We start from the raw sequence: 23,126 nt of genomic DNA on the forward strand, positions 1-23,126 counted from the left end.
AAATAGAGGACTTCTGCCTCCAAGGCTGCCAATCCAACATCCTCCAGGCAATGAGAGGGAGACCCTGACACACTCTTACCTCCATTGCGCCAGGTTGCAGCCCCTCTTTTAGCTCCTACAGAACATCTTGCTGTGATTCTGGCTGCACATTTCCCCACTTTTACTCCCTCTGTGTACACCCCATCTATGACCCTATGAAGTTGAGAGACATCCTCATCAACCTTCAACTGGCATTGTCCAAGAGGGCCATCTACCAGTCCAGGAGAAGTAAGCTTGACGGGGAGGTTCTCTGAGAATGTGCATCCTATTTCCATTCTCATGTCAGTTCTCCTCTTTGTGCAGAGTTTTTCTCTGGGTGGCATCTGTTTGTTCTTTGGACTCCTTCAGGGAGCAGTGAGTTACTGCCTGGGGTCTCTGCTCAGCGTTCCCCATACAGTTTCTTCATTTTAAACTTTTGACCTCCACCTCCATTCCTGTTTTATCATTTTGTTGTCACCAGAATTTAATTGGTTCATAGATCTGTGACCCCTCTCATGTTGTTTTAGAGGACCCTGGTACCCCTTCAGGATTTTAACCTTCCCATACCTTCCAGCAGCAATAAATTATCTTAGATTTTAAAATCAAATGTATTAATAATTTTGTTTTAGGAGAAATGTTTTTCCTTCTCTCTCTCTCTCTGTTCTGTACTGTCCTAGTCATGTGACTATTTGGTAAGGAAAGTAGAATATGGGTTAGTGTATTGTACTAAATTGGGTCCCGATCCTGCTTTGTAGTCTGCTATCAGGACTTCAGTAAGACTCCAGAGACATATGGGGGGCAATGCTAGAGAAACCCAGTGCAGTATTGGGGCCTTGTGGGTCTATTGATGTTGGCTTGCTGAAGGGGAGAATCTTACAAGTGAAATCCTGTGCCAATCACAAATGTAATTTTTTATCAGCCAATCCCCAAGGAGGAGAAGGGGCATAGGGATCCTGAGGGTTTGCACAGAGTTCTGTCCCTAATTAATAAGGTTAAATAAAATACTATTTTAATTGGCCTGTGAGACATCAATATACAGGAACAAAAGTGGTGACCAGTGCTCCTACTTAAACTCAAGCCATTGTACCTCCTTCGTGCTCTCTCATCAAGTAGTGTTAAGGATGGCAATGCTATATTCTATTATACTCCAAAATCATGAAATAAAATATGTAGTGTGCATGTTCTTATGCCCACTTGCTTCCACTGGAGCTGAATTGACCACAGAAACTTTTTAAAATTTCCAATACTGTGTTTGCTGGATTGTTTGTTTCTGATCAGATGGCTGATAGTTGGCGAGGAATCTTGATGGAAAAACCCATCATGATGTACATGGTTTTTTGTTTTTAAAAGTAGAAATTTCCAAGGCTTCCTCATGATAAAACATTTTTTTTCCCTTCTTTCTTTCTTTTGTTTAACTAAATTATTTTTTGTACTTGAAATGTAAGCGGTTGAACGAGTGAGTGAGTGCAGCTGTCAAAAGATTAACCAGCTGAAAACTATTGTCAGCATTAATTTTGCTCTAATAAATGACTTTCTGAAGCTATTTAGCAGTCTGTAATCTAGATACAAGGCTATTGACCTATGATGGATAGTGTTGGATTTTGTTTGTAAGCTTTGACTTAAATTGTCCACTTAATTTGCTGCAGGTCAGATCATAGGATTAGCAGTAAAAGGCCGTTATGTGGTTTGCATAAAAATAGCTAGAGGAACGGGATGAAAATCACTGCAAAGCATTTATTAATGTAGTATTCTTTGCAGATATGTTCCATGGTAAATTAGTAGCCAACAAGATGACAATTATCTGTTCTGTTAAGTCCCAAATCCAGGCTCCTGCCTCTGTCCCAAATTTCTGGGGTTGGGCTTTAGGAATTACATGAAAAGAGGAGATGGGGAGGAAATCCTTCCTCCAATGGCTGAGGAGCAGTGGATGCAATGCTGGTACTTTGTAGTTTATAGCGTGTCTCTTACCTCACCCTTGTCAGGAAGATCTTTGCAGTGGTGGATACACAGTCAGAAAACCTAGGATGCCAGTCTTCCCATGCAGATGGGCTCCACATACAAAGGCAGTCCAATCCTCAGCCCCAACCCTGACCACTTCATTGTGTAGCAGTACAGCACTGGTTCCATTGCCTTGTGGCCTTTTGCACCTGCAGAGGTAGGGGCGGGACTTGCTGGGAGTATGAATCAAAGTGATGCACTGCTACAGACCAATTCATCAAAACCTCTGCGTTGTAACTGGATTTTCAGTTACTTTGGTGGTTTTGCCATGAATTTCATTGTGAATGGGATCCAATCATACTTTTATAAAAGTGACTTAAAAAAAAAAAAAAAAAAAAAATGTCAAATGCTTCCATGTAGTAGGAAAACTAAATGGAGCAAATGTCCCATTGAATATAATTTTAAAAGAAGGATTTTTGCTCTGATTGCTATTTCAGGTTAGTTTTTACAAAGGTAATGCCTTGAACTGTAAGAATTTTGGGATTGTATCTTCCCATGTGTTTGTACAACATCTAGTACAATGAGGCCCAATGCCACTTAGACATCTACTACTACTGCAGTACAAACATTTAATAGTTATTATCGTAACTAATTGGTTAAGAGCAGGATGGATCCTAACGGAAAGACAGTGTGACTTTTTGCAGAAACAAAATAGTTAAATGTGGAAGAAAAAATAATTCCCTCACTTGGACATTTATTTGTAAAAATACTGGAACGGGTTGAATATATTAAATTCAGAAATAAGCCATTACTTGCAGCAGTCTGTTCTAGTAGGCCAAGGTTCGATGCATAGTGCAGGCTATTTATGGTGTCTAGGTTCCTAGCTGTATTGCAAAATGAATTGTAAAGCTAAGTTGCTAATCGCTTTTCCAAATAGTCTCCTTGGGCCAAATTCACCAGGAAGCTACATCTATTAAAATCAGTTTTGGCTGAGGGAGGGGGTTGAGGAGGAGGCAATTCATATCAGAATCTCCTTTCCCCTTTCTCCGCCCCTCGCCAAACAAAAAATATCATAAGCTAAAACTTGACGTTTTTCCATTTGCAAATTCTTTAACCAATGACATATGGTCTTAGTTTGCTGATCCTTGATAAAGGTGGGACAGATTTATAGGAATGAAGATGGAAATATTATGTATGTTAATCATTTATTTTCCTCTGCCTGTTAAATTTTTTTTGCATTGCTATTCAATACACTTTTCCCTTATAAATTATTTGTGGGAAATTGGCCTCAAGTTCTCTTAATTCAAAGAAATGGAACTTTAGTTTCTGATTAGAAGTATGAAAAATATTTGTTATAAAATGTTAATATACTAAAAAAAATCAGAAGTTGAACCTTTTTTGTCTTTTTTTTGGATTTCATTATAAATTTGAAACTTTTCACAATGTTTACTAACATATGTAATAGTCTGATAAGAAATGGTCTTGTTTTTTTAAGAAAGATAGCTTCCCATCTACAACTTGCAGGATTGTATTTTTTTGATTCCAAAATAGTCCTTTCTTTAGAAATGTCACATAAAGTAAAATTCAGAGAGATGGAGAATTGCACAAAATGGTGACTATTTTTATGTGAAACTGTACAAAATTAAATTTTGGAATTTTGCATAAGTTTGATTTATGAATATACTTTACCTCCCAGCATTAATACTGTCTTCAAAAAATAACAATAACAAACTCTCCAGTCATTTTAGATGAATGCTTTGCTAGGTTTATATATGTACCCTAATCAAATGTTTAAGAATCAAGGTCTGGATCCTGCAGACTTAAACCCAAACTTAACTTCACACATGAGTAGTACTTTTGACTTCCCAGGGACTATTCACAAGTGCAAAGTTAAGCAGGAGTGTTCTATCCTTTAAAATTTGGCATTGAATCTAATGTTGTCATCTCAATTCAGGTGTAGGAGCTGCTCGAGCTGGGAACCTTACGTTCATGGTTGGTGGAGTGGAACAAGAGTTTGATGCTGCCAAAGAACTGCTGACATGCATGGGTTCCAACGTGATCTACTGTGGAGAGGTTGGAACTGGACAGGTAATGCTTGATGAATATTTGGTATGCAATCAGTGTGCCCTTTCCCTTTTTGTTACCATACTTGTCTTCCATTTTAACCCAATTCCCTTTAGTCTACCCTGAGTAAATTATCTAGAACCAGAATCTACAATTGAAATCCATTATAAGATGGTGATAAAAGCAAAAAGGTGTGAGTTCTTTTACATGATACCATTATCCAGCATTGTGGCTTGGTAACAGTAATACACATCTGAACTAGCATTTTCTCAATTTGGCTTGTTAAGATTTTCCTTTTCAGTGGTCACAATTTTTTTAAATTTTGCAGTAGGAACAGATTTAAGGTATAGTCTGAAGTCCACACGCTCAAAGCAGAGCAAGTTGAGTTATGGTACTAACAAAACAAAAATGTTTCCCACTATCTGAAGTATCCATAGGTCAACCTTCACTGACCTGATGCTATAGTACATTGGTACTGGTGTTACATTTAGGGAGAGGCTGTTTAAATGTATTCAAGAGTATTCAGTGGTAACCCACTGGAGCTGGGTGAAGAAAATTCCTGTGTGGTATCTACATGAAAACTGAGAATCTTACTAGGTATTTTAATTTATTTTCAGGCTGCAAAGATCTGCAACAACATGCTCTTAGCTATCAGTATGATTGGAACTGCTGAGGCTATGAATCTTGGAATCAGGTTTGTTGGATTTTATGTGTTTTTATATTAGCAGATTTTATGTGCTGTGCTGGTTGACTTTTTTGTGGCTAGAGAATGATGATCAGAAGGCATAGAAGATGAGATTCTGCCAGAAAAAAATGTAGAAGTGTTTCATTATTAGAAAGTAATGGGGCTTGTTTATTTGACCAAAAGTAGGACCCTGGAGAACAGGAATGTTCTTTGCAGTGGCCATAAAATATCATTATAAATATTACAAATATCTAAAGTCGTATTATATTTTTTCTATGATGTCTCAGTTTCTTCTGTTATTATGACATGTAGGATATCTGCACTATAAAATATAAATGTACTCAAATTGCATGGAAGTACATTTGTTTGAAGCATAGCTAATGTACCCCATATCACAAGTGTTATGCTCCCACATGGCTCTATTTGACTTTATTTGCCTACATTAAATATTGTCCCAAAATGTGCTAAAAAGAAACCTCTAGCATTTGTGCATATCTCAAAAGAAACTAGGATGCAGTCATAAAATGTCAATTTACCCACCTGTCAAACGTAACTACTGTTGTTTTTCATGCCAATCATCATGGATACTTCCTTGTAAAAAATCCAAAATATATTCCATTACTTGGCTTAAACTGTTTCCTGTTTTAAGAGCAACATTTTTCTGTTAACAGGTGATATATCTAACTTGTAGGCAGCAATGTTTTCAGATATTTTAATTTCTCAGACCAATTTTTCTTTCATTTTAAAGTATTTATTTTTAGTTTTTTACATGTTTCCAGTCCTGTGTGAACCTCTACATGGAACAAGCCATTTAATTAAACTTTGCAATATTTTTACCTGTGATTCCCTTGTCCAAGCTTACATCAATAATAAATACAGTTTGTAGGTTTATAAACAGAAAAGTCTGCACTTCTGAGAGAGATGATTCTGAAAATGCATAGCTTCTTAGAGTTTTCATGAATTATTCATCTCTTTAGATACACCTTTACAACTGCCCTACAGATACTGCAGACATTTGTCAATTTACCTACTCTGGTTTTTATATAAACTACAAAAACTGCAAAAGGGCTTCAGATATTTAAATAAATAATAAAGTGCATATGTACACATGTGCGCGCGCACACACACACACACACACACACACACACACACACACACACACACACACACACACAAAAGAGGCAGGATAATGGATTCACATTTCCTCTTAATTACCATATCAAGATGCAGTTGTTTTATTGAATTGCCCTTGTCTCAGATGTTAGACTATCTTGACCTATTAAGTTGTCATCTTGTAATTGAGATAAAAGAGGAATTTGCTTTGCATCAGTGCTAATTGGTTTATCAATATCCTGTACCATTTACATTTTAAAATTGAGCGACTGTAAGATAGTGAAGCATATCTGTTCCAAGCCATAATAAAACTGGTAGGATTGTATACAACTGTTGTAATTTAGGATGGTAAAACTGTATCATAGTCAGTTTTAAGTCTTGGTTCAGTTAATGAAAAATCAATTCCATATGACCTTATTATATTTTTGTCCACATTTCTAGGGATTATTTTACGTACTTTTAAAAATGTATTATTATTATTTTAAGAGGCCTTGAACTCAGATTTCTCACACAAAACTAACTGGTGTTTGCAGCCACTATAGCCTGCAAGTGTCCAGATTGTCTTAGTACAGGTTAATTTTTTCTCTCTAGAGTTTTGGGTGAATTTTGGTTATATGAAAGTAGCATTCTGATAGAGTGTACTAATGCCAAATTTTACTTAAGGCAGGCACTGTGCAACCTTCCCCACTCCACAGCAATGGTAATGTAGCTCAGCTTGACTTGTAACACCCTACTATTCCTATACTGGGCATCACTTGAGGAGAGCCTGTTCATCATACCAAATAGCATAAGGGTTTTTTATATAGGCCCTAATGAAAGCCCATTTGAAGTAAATGGTAGTCTTTCAATGGGCTTTGGGATTTTTCCTTAGGTGAAATTCTTGTGTGTAAAAACCCAGTGTGCAACGTAGTTTCGATATTCCAGATTGTGGAGGTGGTGTCCCTCTTCAATACATCTTGCCTAACGGGATTTAATTAGAGTTAATTGACATGATGCTGAGCACAATTTGTTGTGGTCTATATTGGCCACTGGGTCCTGGTCGTCATCATCATGTCATCTAACTGGATTATTCTCAACAATGTTCAAACTGTTGTTTGTTGTAGATAAACCCAAAGAATGGTAGTGTCTAGGGTTAGAGAAGAGGAAATCTGAGCTTGATTCATTAAGTTGACATGTCTGGTATTGAAAGTCCAACTTCTGGCAGTGGAGAAAGCTTGTTGGAAGCTTTATTAACTTGAAACTGCTAGGGATTTTTGTTTGTGTGTAGGACAGGGTAGTTGGCTATTGAGCAGGGGTGGGAGGGAACAGGAAATGCATCCAGCAGAAAAAGAGAAATTGGACACACAGGTGAAAATATCTTGTAACTAACAAGGTCACTTCCCTGAGTTTCTCTTTCCTAGGGGAAAGATACTTTACTTAAGTTCTTGAAAGAATCTGGGAACCCCTCACATTTGGGCTTGTATTAGTGAACTTTTGCTCCATTAAAGAATTTGCAAACAGTGCTGCATCTCTTTCATTTTCTTACATGCAGAGGATCTTTTTATATTCGTTTAGAATCACTAAAACAAGTACTTCTCTTATTTTCTATGTGGTTTCCATATGTGTTTTTGAAATGACAGATTTGTTCCATAATATAGTATACAAAGAGCTTCCCAGTAATGTACAGAGCTTTGCATGTCGAAAGAGAAAATTGGTATCAGTAAGCATAAATTTCCCGGTTGTATACTCCCACAAAAACAGTTACAGTATCATGATCTCTATAGGACCACTATATTTATATGCCATTTGCTCCTCTGGGTTTTCTTTTAATTAAAAAAAAAAAAATGGGGGGGGGGAGGTTAGAACTGTATTTCTTCTGGTACGATAACTTGGTTTACAAATGAAGATGGCTGGTTTTATTAGAGGTGTCTACTTATTAGTTTTTTTTAGTGGCTGTTATTTGTATCGATCATTGGGTTCTGACAAATCTTAAAATTGTTGAATTGCCTTTTTAAATTTTTTTTTCTATTCATTCCATTGCCCTTTATGAGTGTTGATAATAAAAGGTAATAGATGAGTGGCAAAAATACTGGAAAATAAAGTACATTTTTATTTAGACCTTTTCTTTTTCCCATTTGGTGCTGCAGTCAGACAGTGAAAATCTCTAGTCATGAGAGAGGTTGAACACGCACGTGTGTGGGTGTGCGCGCACATGTATGTACATTGCTATAAGCTATAATATTAGTGCCAAAGAAATAGATAGAGTGCATCTGAACTTCATTAATGAGAAATTAAAATATATATTGATACTGTGAGCAGCCACAGATTTACTTTTTTTTCTTCTTTCTACTTGGGTCGCTGACCATCTCAGTTTGTAGTGGCCTCCTTTTATTGATCTCTGTCTTCTCAGGTTAAAAAAAAAAATAGTATTAGCATGATAAAGTTTGAAAATTTAGAGAAACGAGTGTAGACATTTGACTTACAGCTAGGTGATGTGGAGATTGCTGCGGCCTGCAGTGTAGGTGGGAGTCCTGTTTGTGACTGCTTATGCAGTCTTAGGGTGTGTGTACACTGCAGCTAGGCACTCACGGCTGGCCCGTGCTGGCTGACTTTGGCTTGGGTTAAGGGGTTGTTTTATTACAGTGTAGACGTTTGGGCTTGGGCTGTGTGATCCTCCCAAGTCCTATAGCCTGTGCTCCAGCTCGAGACTAAATGTCTACCCTGCAGTTAAACAACCCGTTAGCCTGAGCCCTGCGAGCCGAAGTCAGTCGGAGCGGGCCAGCCGTGGGTTTTTAATTGCAGTATAGACATAACTTGAGGGACTTCAAGAGAGCCTGTGGGGTGACAATGGGATTTTCTAATTAGTTTGGGAGCTACAAAGCCAAAAAAGAGTTACAAGGTTTGTCTGTACCAGTAGCCTTCATAAAGAATTCCCCTTATAGTTATTACAACCAAATCTAGTCTCCTGTCTACCATGAGAGGGACTACAGTGGCCACCACAAGTGTAGGAAAAGATGCAGATTCTTCTTTCTCCTATACGGTTTCATCATAGGCCAGATTATGCCTGGCTGCTGGGTGGGTGTGCAAGTGGAACTGAGGGCGCAAGAACCTCCTCCTCCTTTTGTGCCATTGTTCAGCAGCCAAGCACAGTGGTAGTCCTTGAACTCCAGTCTCTGGATTGCTGTCTCTGGATGTACCGGGGGAACAAGGTACCTCAGGCTGCAGTTGACGGGGCGGGAATGACCATCGCAAAACAACTGGCCAGGTATACAGTAAAGAATCGTGCTATGACACCCGTCCCCCCATCGGGATGTTGCACTGCGTGAACACTGTGTCCTGGGAAGTTTTAGAAGGAATGGCTCGAGACACAATTTTTCCTAGAGCGCCCTCTGGGGCACTGTGACTGTGCTGTCCTCAACATGGGGCTGTACCTAAATGGTATGATCAAGCCCTGTGAGATTATTAATATTCCACTCAAGGTACTTAGATGATTAAAAACCACACTGGTGTACACATTTCTACTGGTGCTGAGTGAGTCTCAAAAGCTTCTGTCTGAATAATTATCTGAAAGACCAGATGCTGCTTACTCAAAGCACCTCAGGTTGGAAATTTCTCAAGAGTTCAGCTACTTCCTAGCCTCATTCAGGCAATCCCAGGAGAACTGCCGTTCTGTGGGTTGTCACTGCTGCAGACTGAAATAGGGGAGAAGTTTGTGAACATTTTAAAATAAGCGGTAAAGTCTTTTTTTTTTTTTTTTTTTTTTTCCCCTTCCCAAGCCTCAAAGATGCGGTTGGGTTTTGAACATTGTTTGGGATTATTCTTATTTTTGTCCGGATCTGTGTGTCCATCTTTAGTTTCTATCTCTCTCGTAGCTCATTAGTATTTCTGTTGAGGATGCGTTGATTTGACACAGCAATTGTTTTTGCGTTACATTATAAATAACGTTGGGATATTGGGTGCTTTTCCTGTGTGTATGGAAGAACGTTTGTGCAATTGTAAATGCACACGCACATGCACATACTCGTGCCACATCCAGTGGCAAGTTATTATGGGGACTGACAGACTGTCATCATTTTTGATAGCTTGCGCAGTATTTCTCTTGAACAGCAATGGAGCTCTTATGCAGAAAGTATCATATGTTCCTAGCCAATTTACAGGGAAACAGCAATAACATTTTATCATGGTTGAGAGCCCAGTAGCTGCTTCCTATTAAACTTGCCCTTTCAGATACCTGTCTTGGATTAATTTGTTGATTTCAAATGGAAACTCAGTCTTCTCCACTGAAGCATGACTTTCTCGGATAGACTCTCACTGAATGACAATTACTGTATATTCTAGCTGGTTTCAGACCATTACAAGCTTTGAGCGCAGTGGAAGACAGAGGACTTTTTCAGTAACTGATTTTAATACATGTCTAATTTTAACTGTCAGTTATATATGCACCAGTAGATGAATTCTCAGAAAGATGAAATGCAAAACACTTCTAACTTGCTCTTTTTAATGATACACTTGCTGCCAAAAAAAAAAAAAAAAAGGATTGCAGGTCTTCTGAAGAGACTCTGCATGGTGCATAAGAGCATCAAAGTTTAAAAAATAGAGATTCAAACTGACACAAAAATTCAAACTGGAGAATGTTTCCCTCCCTCCCCCCCCCACCACTGCCACAAGCAAAAATTTTTGTACATTACCTTTTCACATTTAGTGCTGAAAAAACATTGTGTATATTTACAGTATCTGTATTTTTAAATATATTTTGTTCAAGAAACTGACTGGAATGCTCCTAAGACCATACTCATCTTGGGCGGAGGGAATTTTAAAATTCTTCCTCCCCACCCCAATCTTGCAGTGTAAACCCCATTGGAAGCTGTAATTAAGGTCTGGTGGAAGTGCTGCATTGCTGAGGGCACTTATCCTGGAGATAGAACAAACAAACAAATTCAGTATGCTGTATAATTGAGAGATCAGGAGTCCTATATGTTCTTTTTTAGTCAATGTTCCAATGTACAGCTCATTTGGATGAGAACAATTTCAGTAATATTTTTATTCATGAAGTGCTTCTTGCTGAGGCCTTTGATGGACTATAAAAGATAAAACATAATTAAAATGCATTCAAAACATAATGGTGGGGGGAAACACTCTCCATTTAAAAATCAAATAAAATGAAATTGAAAGCTCAGTTCAAAAAAGGAGGGCGAGGGAAGGATGGGGCAGATAAGGCCCTGATCCAGTTGAAGTCTCTGCAAACCTATCCACTGAATTCCATGGGCTGATGGATCAGGCCCTAAATATGTGACTAACAGTAGTAATTCTAAAAAGCAGCTTTGAAATATTAGGTCTTTTTAAAAGAAAGAGAGAATAGTTGAGACAGATTTCCAAAGAAGCAGGATTCACACTGTAGTACCCTCCATATTAATGGTCATTTTACATTTGAGAAGTTGCTATTTAAATAAATAAATGTTCCATTTTAAATTTGTATTTTTGCAAATTTTCCCCTAATAAATGAGCTTTAATCTTCCATAAATTAAATGCTGTATGCTAGAAACAGAGATTCCTCGTATTAACTTAGATACCTCGCTGATCTGTTGTTGTCACAAGTAAAGTGGTGCAAAGAGGAAGAACCTTCTTTTTTTGTGGGAAGGTAAAACTGCCTTGGAAATTATGATACGAAACATGTTTTACATTTAGTCTGTTGTCTGTTTTCCTGCAGGAAGTATATGGCATGGGTAGGTTGTGAAGTCTCTTTCAAAATTTCTGTTCTGCTTTGTATTACTATAGAAGATAATAGTGTCTGTTTTCTTTTTTTCATGGAGATTGCAATTGAACAATAAATAGAACCTTTAAAAACTCGTGTAAAATTACATTTGCAATTTGATATTCAGTGAAAATGAAAAATAATAACAGGGCTAAAAACTCAGTGTGTTGAAGTAATATCTTGACTACATTTCTTTTAGTCTACATTGAACAGCAGTTTATGCCATCAGCTCAGTGATAGAACAAATGATGTTTCTGCTTGGACAAGCTTTGTTTTATCGGGATCAGTAACCTTATCAGCAGTTGACCCAGAACTATAATGCATGTCTGCGAATAGATAGAGAGCATATGTCACAGTTTCATGCAGACTTGCTTCATAAGCAAGAGTGTATAATGAAGATTTAATAATAATAAAAACTAGTTTTGCAGATGTGAACAACAGTAAATGTTTTTTTAATAGGGGTAACATCTTTCAGTCTCTTTATTGTTATTACATTTCTTGCATTTAAGAGTAAATATACACCCATACAGTCACCAACACATACTTCCGTAATGCATCTTTTATTTGCCAATACTTCATTTTGAAATAGTTCATCCAGTTTCTAAGAATATCATTTGGCTGTAAGGGTATGAAGCACAGGTAAGCAGTAGTGCGTCGAAGAACTATGTGGTAATTATGTGGCAATAGGCATACAAGAGACCTGCTATTCTCAGAGGGCCTTAAATTTGCTTGCATTTTCAAAATTGTTAGGTGAAAGGTCTTTCCGTAGAGCAGAAGGCAGAAGCTCTGAAAACTTACTGCTTAAATGATAGATTGATGCCTTTTAATTTAAGGTAGGGGATTCCCCTCCCCCAATATCAATACTCTATCATTTTTCTTGACTTATAATGAAGGGAGAGAAATGACAGTGTGATCCTAGCATATAAAACAAGTCACCCAAATCTTGTGCATTTTGACATTAACACTTCTCTTCCTTGACCTTTGACAGGTTAGGGCTTGACCCAAAACTGCTGGCTAAAGTCCTAAATATGAGCTCCGGCCGTTGTTGGTCAAGCGACACTTACAACCCTGTTCCAGGAGTAATGGAAGGAGTCCCCTCTGCTAATAATTACCAAGGTGGCTTTGGAACAACACTCATGGCTAAGGTATATAAATATAAATCATAAGTATAGAGAAAACTGTTTTATTCTTCTTGATTGTCAGAATACACAAAAAATGTTTCTGTGTTGTAGGTATGGTCTCCCTGAACATCATAGGTAGCTTATACCAGGCTTCTGGCAGCGTACCATGCTTCCAGCAGGCACTGGATGGAATGGGATGTTCCCTCAGTTAACATTGTTAATGATGTTTGGAATTATGCACACTCCTAGAGAGGACCACATGTTACTGAGCTCTGAATTATCAGCTGAGTACTTGATAGGTGTGGTTGAAGATTTTTAAGGGGATTTCCCTTACAGTGGTGCATCAGTGAAGATTAGTGTTATGACTCTGTAGTCCAAAGACCCTCAATAAGGCCACATCCTCCCTCTTTGAAGTTGGACTTCTTCCAGCAGCACACGCTCTGGTCAACTAGTGGCTGTTTAGAACAATTCCTAGAATTTGTGTAGGATTAGATCCAGGTAGGCCATTGCGTTACAGGGGCAACCAGGCAGCCCAGCCAGGCAGCCCACTGCATTACAGGGACCTTGCGTCAGACCTTTTTAATTCAGCCACTGCACTAGAACCCGCCAAAGTTGTAACTGTAATTTAACATCCCTCCTTCCCTTCCCTGAAACTGGACCTCTGAGACGCTGGATGGAAGGTGAAAAAACCCAGATGGCAATTTGCCATTTTTGCCACATGGGAAAATTCCCAACCAGATCCAAAAGGAAGTTTGGCAATTGGCCTAGCCCCTGGCATCGTAAGAGATCCAACTCATTAGGTAAGGATGAGCAAGATGGCGATGGAATGGAGCCTATCTGGCTACTTGCCAGCTACAAGAGCAAACAGAGCTCAGAATGGTCATCCGGCAGTAAGGGCAAGCAGAAGCTATCTCCTTCCCCTGCATGCAAGAGGCATCAGCTGGCGCCTTATGAACTGCTGTCCAAAGGTAGCAGGAGTGGGTGAGACCGACTCTATTACTTGGATGCCATGTGAGATGGCATATCCCCTTTGCCCTGCCACCCAGGTGAGGGCGAGGAACAGGAAAAAGCAGTACTCTCACCCACATATACATGCTAGCTACAGGGAGAGGGAACCTCAGGGAGAACATGTAGCACTGTCCCTGCTGCTCCCAGTTGGGATCTCTACCCTCACCTCCCCCTGCCAACCCTTGAAAACATGCACGCGAGTGCACGTGCGTGCGCACACACAGAATACATCAATTGAAGTATCTCTCCCTAAAAATCTTGTGATGAGGAGAGGACTAACAGGTCAAATACAGATACAAACTGGCCATATTTCCTTGCTTTCTCTCTGCTGGAAGTACAAATGGCTCATTGAGAGACAGTAATCATCACTCTCCTATACTACGTTTGATGAAAGGGGTGAGACAGCTACTTGGAGTATCTTGCTTATTATTGCAACTTCCCCTTCTCTGGTTTCTCTCCAGGTCCCATATTGCTCCTTTCCAGTACATCCACAATGCAGCAGCTAAATAATTTCCTCACTTGATCGAAGTCCCGTCCTTTCACTGTCTTCTCACACCAACTATCCTTGCCTTTAAAGTCTTTGCACAGTGCTGTTCCCTTTTCCTCCTTTGCTCTTCTCTCTTGTTGTTTCCCAAATCTCTCTTGTCCATCAATGACAGTCTTACTGAGCTGCTTGTTCCCTTCCCCCACCTCCCTATTTGTGCCTATCCTTTAGGCCTGAAGCTACTTTCTACAGTGCTCCAGCCTCCATCCCTCCTTTCTTTCTATCATCCAAAACCCCACATGATCTTTATCTGTCTTTATAGAGTAACGCTCCATGGCAGAAGTTTACTTTGTGTGCTGTGCAGAACAGTTTGTTTTGGAGCTTAATTTTTTTTTAAAAAAATTAAGAAATATTTGGAGTCCACATGCCATAAACCTGTTCACAGCATCTTCACTTTGAAGTGGTGCAAAAGCTGCAAAAAAGGAAGCTTCATGTGGCTCTTCCTATTTTCCCAGCCTTTTCTTTCTTGTAACATTGACTCTAACTGCTTAACAGTGTGAAATACTCCAGAGTTCAAACCAAAAGCTGAAGAAGAAAAAAACATCCTACCCTTGCACATGGGTTTATGTGACATAGACTGTGTCTACACTAGATACCTTACAGCGACACAGCTGTACCACTGCAGCTATGCTGCGGTAAGGTCTCCTGTATAGCTGCTCTATGCCGACAGGAGAGAGCTCTCCCGTTAGCATCATTAAACCCTCCCTAATGAGCAGCGGTAGCTATGTCGGTGGAAGAGTGTCCCCTGCCGACATAGCGCTGTCCACCCTGGTGCTTCTGTCAGTGAAACTTATGTTGGTCAGGAGGTTCTTTTTTTTTTATTTCACACCCCTAGCCAACAAAAGTTTGACCGACAAAGTGCTAGTGGAGACAAAACCATAGACACATGCATATGGTTGCTTTTTCAAACCTAAGCTGCAAACTGGTTTGGATAGGCAGACCCTGATGCCTGTTGAAAGCTCTGCATGGGTGGGAGATCCGTGCAGACCAGCTTGCAGAATTGGGGCCAGTCTGAGAGTATCTGTGGGGTTTGCAGTGTGCAGAAGGAAGTTGGATTTTTTTGCCAGTCTCTTTCTTTAGCCCCTTCAAAATATTTCATAGTATATTAGCCTGTCAGTATTTTTCACTTATCTCCCAATTCCAAGATTGTTTTTGCTGGGGCTCTGGGCAGATGCAGGAGCAGCTTGTAGGATCAGGACAATTAATATGGTAAAGTGAGCGCTCACTTGCAAGTGAGCAGATACAGAGCAATATAAAACAAAACTCCTGCCTCCCTCCTCTCGTCCTTTATTTATGCCATTCCCCCACCTCCAGTATCCCACAAGGTCAGGTGAATGAAGAGACACAGGAGCAGAACCAGAAAGAGAAATTGTTCTAGGGTTACCATCTTTCAGGTTCCCAAAAAGAGCACACTGCGGGGCAGGGGGCAGATAGATGGGGGTTCTGGAGGGGTATTTGGGGGGCTGTGTACTGGGGTGTGTGTACTGGGGGATCTGGGAGGGGGTACCTACAGCTTCACTCTCGAGGTGGGAGGCAGTGTCACTCCCTGTCATGGTGGCAGGGTGGCTGGCGCAGGCCAGGGGCATAGGGTGACCAGATGTCCTGATTTTATAGGGAAAGTCCTGCTATTTGGGGCTTTTTCTTATATAGGTGCCTATTACCCTCCACCCCCATCCCAATTTTTCACACTTGCTATCTGGTCACCTACGGGGGCATGAGGTAAGTTACCAGGGATCAGGAAGGAGGAGAGAGATAGAAAAGAGTGGATAGAAGAGAAAAAAAGGTAAAGGAAAAGGGAACAGGAAAAAAGGAGACACCAGTGCAAAGGCACCTAATGTACGTGCGTGAGTTGTCATTAAAACTGATGTGAGCTAACTAATTTGGCACTTCATTCTTCAAAATCAAAATTTAATTTCTGTCACTAAAATTGTAAGGCTGCCAACCTCTGGTCTATCAAGCATCAAGGATAGCTAAGGAAAGGTTTCTTAAAGCACAAGAGTGTTCATAATGTAAATCATACAGTCAGATTGCTATCTGCCTTCATCTGAGTCTCCTCCTCCTCCTTTCCCCCAATGAGCAAAGCCAAAGTGTCAGACTGTCTTCTTTTTATCTTGAATCTGCAACACAGAATGGAGAAAGGGAGGGGCAGTAGGTTTTGCTAATGCTTCTTGAATAATTCTCAGGGGACACATTTTTCAATGCAGAGGGAACAATTACCTGAACAAGCACTTAGCTAAGGCACTAGAACTGTCCGTTACTGAACAGATGTATAATATTCAAGCCCATCCCAAAAGATGAAAATTAGTGGTTGCGGTGACCTCTTCCAGCTACTAAACAATCCATTCCTTAGTCTATGTAAAAAGCTTTGTGAGATGAGAATTTATTGTTTTGTTTGTTCCACCCACTCATGCCAATACTCAAATTACTGTAAAGCAAACAGCAAATTTTTGCCATAAAACAATCATGAATAATAAATGTTTGTAAGGTGGGCATCTCTTGAAGAGGAGAAAATGACAGTCACTTTTTTTTTTTTTTTTTTTTTAAAGGAATCTAAGGAGTCAAATGACCATAAGATAGCTGTTGTCCTAAATTGGTCATAAAACTGCATCTTCTCAGATGTCAAACGTGGTGATAGTTGAAAGATTTATTTATGTATTCCACCACTGATGGATCCCACAGACAAAGTTATAGGCTCTGGGGTTTTTTGGCAGCAAATTTTCTGTAAGACACCTCTCTGGAAATCACTTCTCTTCTGTCTCGAAGTCTGGAGTGTAACCCAGTGTCTAGACAAGCTCTCTAATGTGATCCCTGGCCTGGAGATTTCACTTCAAAGATCAGATTTATTGCTTTTCCTTTTAAGGGTCAGAGGCTATACAGAGAAGACATTACAGATCAGAAGTCCTCTCCTCCCATTAACATTAAAGGTGTTGATAACAGCCTTCCTTTTAGGATTCCTGGAGGAGCTAGATTTAGATCGTATTAATCTTGACCCTTGTCAGGGGTGAATCATCCAGACAGAGTAGGGGAAGAGGTAGGGCTTTCAATTTCTCTTTACGAAAGAGTTTCTGATGCTAGGTCAGAGCAGTCTTTGGGTTTTCCTTTGAATGGCAGACTCATTCAGGTCAATCTAGAAAATAACTGAAGTATTTCCTTAATATCAAAAAAAATGTTGGCCACTGTTTCCCCATAAAAGACTAATATTTCTCCAACTCCAGCAAAAATTGCTATAGTCTCTGATAGGTAGACATCTGGAAGACATTGTGTCAATTCTCGAGGGGGGGGAGAAGCAGGAAAGCATATTCTGATCATGCCTTTCCCAAAAGGTCAGGAGGAGCCAGACCCTGTCAGAACAACTTTGTCATCTGAAGAAATTCAGAATATAAATTCTGAAGACAAGTGACTGCGCCCAGAGATTATGTTTTTGATAAAGTTGCAGAATATCTGCTGACACACAGTTTCCATAGTGGGGTTGTTTTAGGTAAATATAGCTCTCTTTCCTTAGGTCTTCATCCCCTTTAGCCTTTATAAAAGTACTAGTATTGCTGGTAGCTGCTTTAAGAGGACACAAGATATATTATTCAATGTCGGTTAGTCAAAGTTCAGTCTTGTTCAAGGAGTTTCAAGCTGCTATAGAAAAGGTGCTGAAAACTTCCCAGTCTGAAGTCTATGATCATTCTTAGGAGTGTATTGTTCTGTAACAGCATCTATGCTTCTTTAGAGATCAGCCTGACACACAAGCTGAGGGAATCACATCCATCATTGGAGAGAAGAGCAAAATTATTTCTCTCACTTCTTAAACTAGAGTCAGAGAAGTCCTTGTCCATTTAGGAGTCATGACCTTTTGCTTTACAGGCATCGTAAGCACCAATACACTCCCAGCAACTAGTAGCTCTGTGTTTCAACAGTCTTGGAACAGGGACTCATTATCCATGTGAATGGTCATACCAGGATACGTAGACATTCTGCCTATGCTAGTGATTGGTCCCTTAGAATTTAGAGTTACCACTGGAAAATTATGATCATAAACACATTCTCTAGGGTTTTGGAGCCCATTTACATTTCGTGTCCATTCAGAGAAAAAGATATCTCTAAAAGAAAGCAGCATACTGGTTTTCTGGGGTTAGGGCGGTCTTCTGCTGCTGCATACTACTAGCGCATGATGTCAGCAGTGCGTTGACCAAAACAGACAACACAGTAACAGCTTTTCTAAATGAAATGTAAAAGGCTAGGAGCTTATCAGGGGGGATCTTATTTTCATCAGAGCTCGAAAGCACTGTAAAGCACACTGGCTTAACTTGACCTGACTATCCAAAGGAACAGGCCATGAGACTCAAACTCTTCCACCAGAAATGCCAGAAAAAAGAGAATTAAAAACTGCTTTCTATCTAAACGATACTCTGGTTGGATGCAGATGCATTTTTTGATCCCATGACCTCTGATGTACACATTTTTCTTTTTTGTCCTCATTCTCTGCATGATGAAGAAATCATTCCAGGGTAGGCAGAGGAGTAACTATACAATTTTGATTGCATCAGAATGACCTTAGAGAGCTTAACTTACAGATCTGACTGAGATCTTTAATTTTCTATCCCAGAACACTGTTTTATTGACATGTAGACATGTTTAAAGGGAAGACTTGGCTGGAAAGTCATTCTTGAAGATCTAACTGTTCTCTGTGCAATGCTACAGTCGCGTAGATATTCTGCATCAAAGATTTGTTATAGGATTTGCAATTTTCTTCCTATAAGATATGACAACGTTTATGGTCCTGGGAGAGACAGCAAAGCATCCAGACACTACATAGCTAATAGGGTTAAATCTGATATTTGAGAGGACTAGAGAGAGACTGAGTAGGGTATTCTCTGCTTTTTCTGTAAAAGCATATTCACATTAGGAATCCTCTTGGCCAAAGGGAGCATCTGCTTGATTTGAGGAAATTTGCTGATCTGCTACTTGATGCTCACCTACTGTTTCTTCGAGTATTATAGACTAGGTGAAACAATGGTTATGCAAGTAGTGAACTGAGACTACTACTTCTTTCTTTGCTACCTCATCCTTCCCCTTCACCTGTTATGTCTTGTCCCAACGTAGATTGTCAGCGTTTTGGGCAGGGATCGTCTTCTCACTGTTTGTACAACACCTTGTGCAAGAGTGTTTTGATCCCTACGTGAGGCTCCTAGGAACTATTGCACTTTTAACAATTGATGTGGCCTTTGACTGGTATCCTTGATCGTTGATATGAGAGAGAAGTCGGTGGGACATGCTTCTGTACTATTAACTATTTATCACTCCTCTCTTTGGATTGATCACCTCTAAGGGAAGCGAAGATAATGGAATTGTAAATTAAGTTTCTCTGCTTTTTGATGCATCAATCTGGACACCAATCCCTTTTGTACATACTGTAGTTTTAATGGTCTCCACTTGGGATTTGTTGTCTGAAAGACACTATAGAAGTGCAAAGCATTTAACAGATGTTGGGCCTGATCCTTTTCTATTTTATGGTAGCATAAACCTGAGGCAAGAGACTCCAGAACATGTCTTGGAAGGGAAGGTTATGACTGCCCCTGCTGCAGGACCCCTCGGGGTACATCTACATGGGGATGAAAAACCCATGGCTGGCCCAAGTTCTGGGACCGTGCAAGGGTGGAGGGTCCTAGGACTCAGGCTCCAGCCCGAGCCTGTACATCTACACAGCAATTTTTAACCCACTGCTCAAGACCTGTGAGCCCAAGTCAGCTGTGGGTGGAAACACAATGTGCCTTTCTTCTGGTATAAACGCCTCATGCAGCTCAAGAGACTAGGCTAGCTTAGGAGAATTTAAGGAGAATAAATACTATTGTGCCCACTTTAAGATGGGTAACCTGACGCTCTGAGAAGCTGACTATATGCAGGTGTCACATGGTCCAGTGTTAGAGCTGGGGAATCCTGACTTCCAGTCCTCTGCTCCTGCCACTAGGTCATGCTGCCTTTTTATTTCTAAAGCCGTAGTGATTGAGAGACAGGGGAAGCTGAGCTCCAAAGTGGTGTCAAAAAACTGATGGATCCATTTGGTTCTTCAGCATAAATTCACCAAAAAATGCTCTTTCTGGGGTGCTGACAATATTTGCTGAATGTGGGTCAAATTTGGCTAATCGTTTCAGCTGGAAAAATACAACAGAAAAATTTCAAAATGTTTTGAACCTCCTCCCACCCCCCTCCAAAAAGAAATTGTTTTTCAATTTGAAATGTAACTATATTTGGTTTTTTTAGAAGTGAAAAACACCCCAAAATAAATTTTAAAAGTTGTTTTGTTTTTTTCATTTAAGATGTTTTTTTGAATCAAAATGGATTTGTGGGAGGGGGGGTATTAATTTCATTTGCAGAAAAGCTGAAAAAATTCAGTTTTGGTTTGAAGTGAATGAAAAACTATTTTTGGACTTTCTGGTTCATTTCTGGTACCAATACCAAAAATGAACATATTCACTCAGCCCCACTGCTTTCTTCCAGGGCTGGAATTTTAAGGCTGCAGCGTTTCATTTGTTTGCAGTAGCTTCTCTTTACAAGAGAGCCAACTAGCCAGTAATATTCCTATGACTACTTAATTCCTTGTTGTTTCTCCCAATTTTTTTTTCTGCTTTCAGGATCTTGGCTTGGCACAGATTTCTGCTACCAACACTAAAACACCAGTTCCTCTGGGATCTCTAGCACATCAGATGTACAGGATGATGTGTGCAAAGGGCTATGCCCTGAAAGACTTCTCAGCTGTGTTCCAGTTTTTACGTGAGGAGGAGAACTTGTGAGCTGTTTTTTTGGCAATGGACACTATTAGAAACCAAACACTTTTTTTTTTTTTTTTTAAACTTCCTTGTAGCTCATTTGAGAAATATATGGGTTTAATCAAAGGTCACAAGTCATGATCCCACACAGACCTGTCTGCTTTTCGTTATCTAGGTCTCAGCAAACTCCAGGATTTGTCATCAGTTCTTAAAAAAGCAGGCTGGGAGAGCGGTTGTTTATTTGATCAAATATATATACAATGACTGTTTCAGAACCATAATAGCATTTTCATGAAATCTAGTTGACAAGTATTCTTTTTTTACTAAGTACTTAATGGTTTGCATATAAAACAACTGACATTATGGCTTTAAATTGTGCAAACTAAGTTGAATCTTCAGTAGTAATAACATAGGGTGACAAACTAGCTTTTATTAACTTTTAATAAAGATAAAGCGTTCATGGAAAAAGGGAAGATCTTTACGATGAAGAAACAACATGTATTTTTTTTTTCTTTTTCTTTTTTTTTTCTTCTTGCTATTTTTAAAAATTGTTAGCTTGAACTTGATAATCAGTGATGGATTTCTCCTGGGATTAGTGTTGCAGATTTATGTTTATGTGGGTGTGTAAGTAAATGGAAAGCTGTTACAGCATGTTTAACTGGTAGACTAGTTAAAATAACATAGTATCTATGTCTCCTTTGTAAAGCTCCAGTACTATATTTGGCTAACCCAATTTTATATTTTCTTCTTGTACCCTGTCACACATTTTCAAAACTCAAAAATGGCACCTACTAAAATTCTGATAAATGTACATTTGCTCTAGATAATTACTGGATTATTATAAACATAAATAAATTAATCTCATTATTTTGAAATTAAATAAAAATCTATGCTGGTAAATGCCTGCTATAAGGTTGTTTGGTTTTTTTAAATGCAATTTTGCACAAATACCAATAGCTCCAAATTTGTGCTACGTCTTTCATTCTTTTAGTCTTGTACAGACCATCTTTCATAAACACTGAGTAGCTTTTATTGTAGAATGTGTAGGGTAGTATATTTGCATATTCATTTCCCTAACCATTCACCTGACCCAGCTTAATATTATGAAGATGACTATTCCTATTGACTTAAGTGGGACTTACTCACATGTAAAGTTTTGTGCAGGAGTGGGGTCTTAATGGTCAGCTACATTTCAGAATTTTGCATGTACAGTGTTGCATCTAACATACACATGCAGGTAACGCAATTGTGTGCACAACGGAGGCACTAATTGTCCATGGAGATCTCAGAAAATTTGGGCATAGATTTTTTTTTTATAAGTAACATTATACAAAATTCATTAAATAATACAGTTTATTCTGTTTATTCCTTTCCAAGCTTGCTTTGATATCTAAATAAAGCTCTAGGTTAGTCTAGGACTTTTCTTCATTATGGGCACAATACTATTAAAAACAAGCATATGTTTCCAAATAATAAATCTGCTTATAACTAATTAGGTAAAAGTATCTCATCTGCTCAATTGCAGTGGTTCTGTAGCTATCTAATATTACACACAAAAACATTAAAAGAACATTATTAAGGTTGCAAAGTCGAGTACTCAAAAGTAGGGAAATGCCAGAATTAAGATTTTCTGCGCAACCTTAATTTTGCACTCCCCCTCCCCGTTGTGCGTACACACTGTGATACAGTATTTAATTATGTGATCACATAATATTTTTCCACAGAACTCCTACCTCATTCAATGGATAGGATGCACCTGCTCTGAGGATGAATCAGGGTTGAATAGTGAAGGAGGCTTTTCTCTGTAAGACCTCTCCCTCATCTGTTGCACAGTTGGAAGGTGTGCAGTGAATGAGGCAGGGGACTGCAGGAATAACCGGGTCTCTCTGCATTTGTATCATAGGGGCTTCCTCCGCCATGCTGCCTGCATCCCAGCAGGGGCATCACTGACGGACAGATTCCTTGCTCTCAGTTCCAGTGGATGACCTTACCCTAGTCTGGAGCAGCCATGACAGGGACAGTGAGGCATTGCGCCTGTAGCCCTGGGCAGGAGAGAGCATGCTCAGTTGCTCTGTGGGGCCGGCTAAAAGTTCAGTTTGGTCACAGGGAGGAGCTCTGAGGGGCTGGGGCCATGTGTAATCTGTTCAGC

General features: G+C 39.5%; 1 protein-coding gene across 1 annotated transcript in view; it reads left to right on the top strand.

Moving 5' to 3' along the window:
* The window catches only part of HIBADH (3-hydroxyisobutyrate dehydrogenase), a 129,412-nt gene extending 107,535 nt beyond the window's left edge, over nt 1-21,877 (top strand). Inside the window, exons 5-8 of the mRNA XM_067561643.1 lie at nt 3,911-4,044; nt 4,638-4,714; nt 12,538-12,694; nt 20,843-21,877. Of these exons, the coding sequence (XP_067417744.1) occupies nt 3,911-4,044; nt 4,638-4,714; nt 12,538-12,694; nt 20,843-21,001 (527 nt within the window). The 3' untranslated portion in view covers nt 21,002-21,877. The remainder of the gene's footprint in view (nt 1-3,910; nt 4,045-4,637; nt 4,715-12,537; nt 12,695-20,842) is intronic.
* The last annotated feature ends 1,249 nt before the right edge of the window (nt 21,878-23,126 follow it).

Source organism: Emydura macquarii, unplaced genomic scaffold (assembly GCF_026122565.2).
Source record: "Emydura macquarii macquarii isolate MOO-44397 ecotype Brisbane River unplaced genomic scaffold, CSIRO-AGI_Emac_v2 contig_2422, whole genome shotgun sequence".
NCBI lineage: Eukaryota > Metazoa > Chordata > Testudines > Chelidae > Emydura > Emydura macquarii.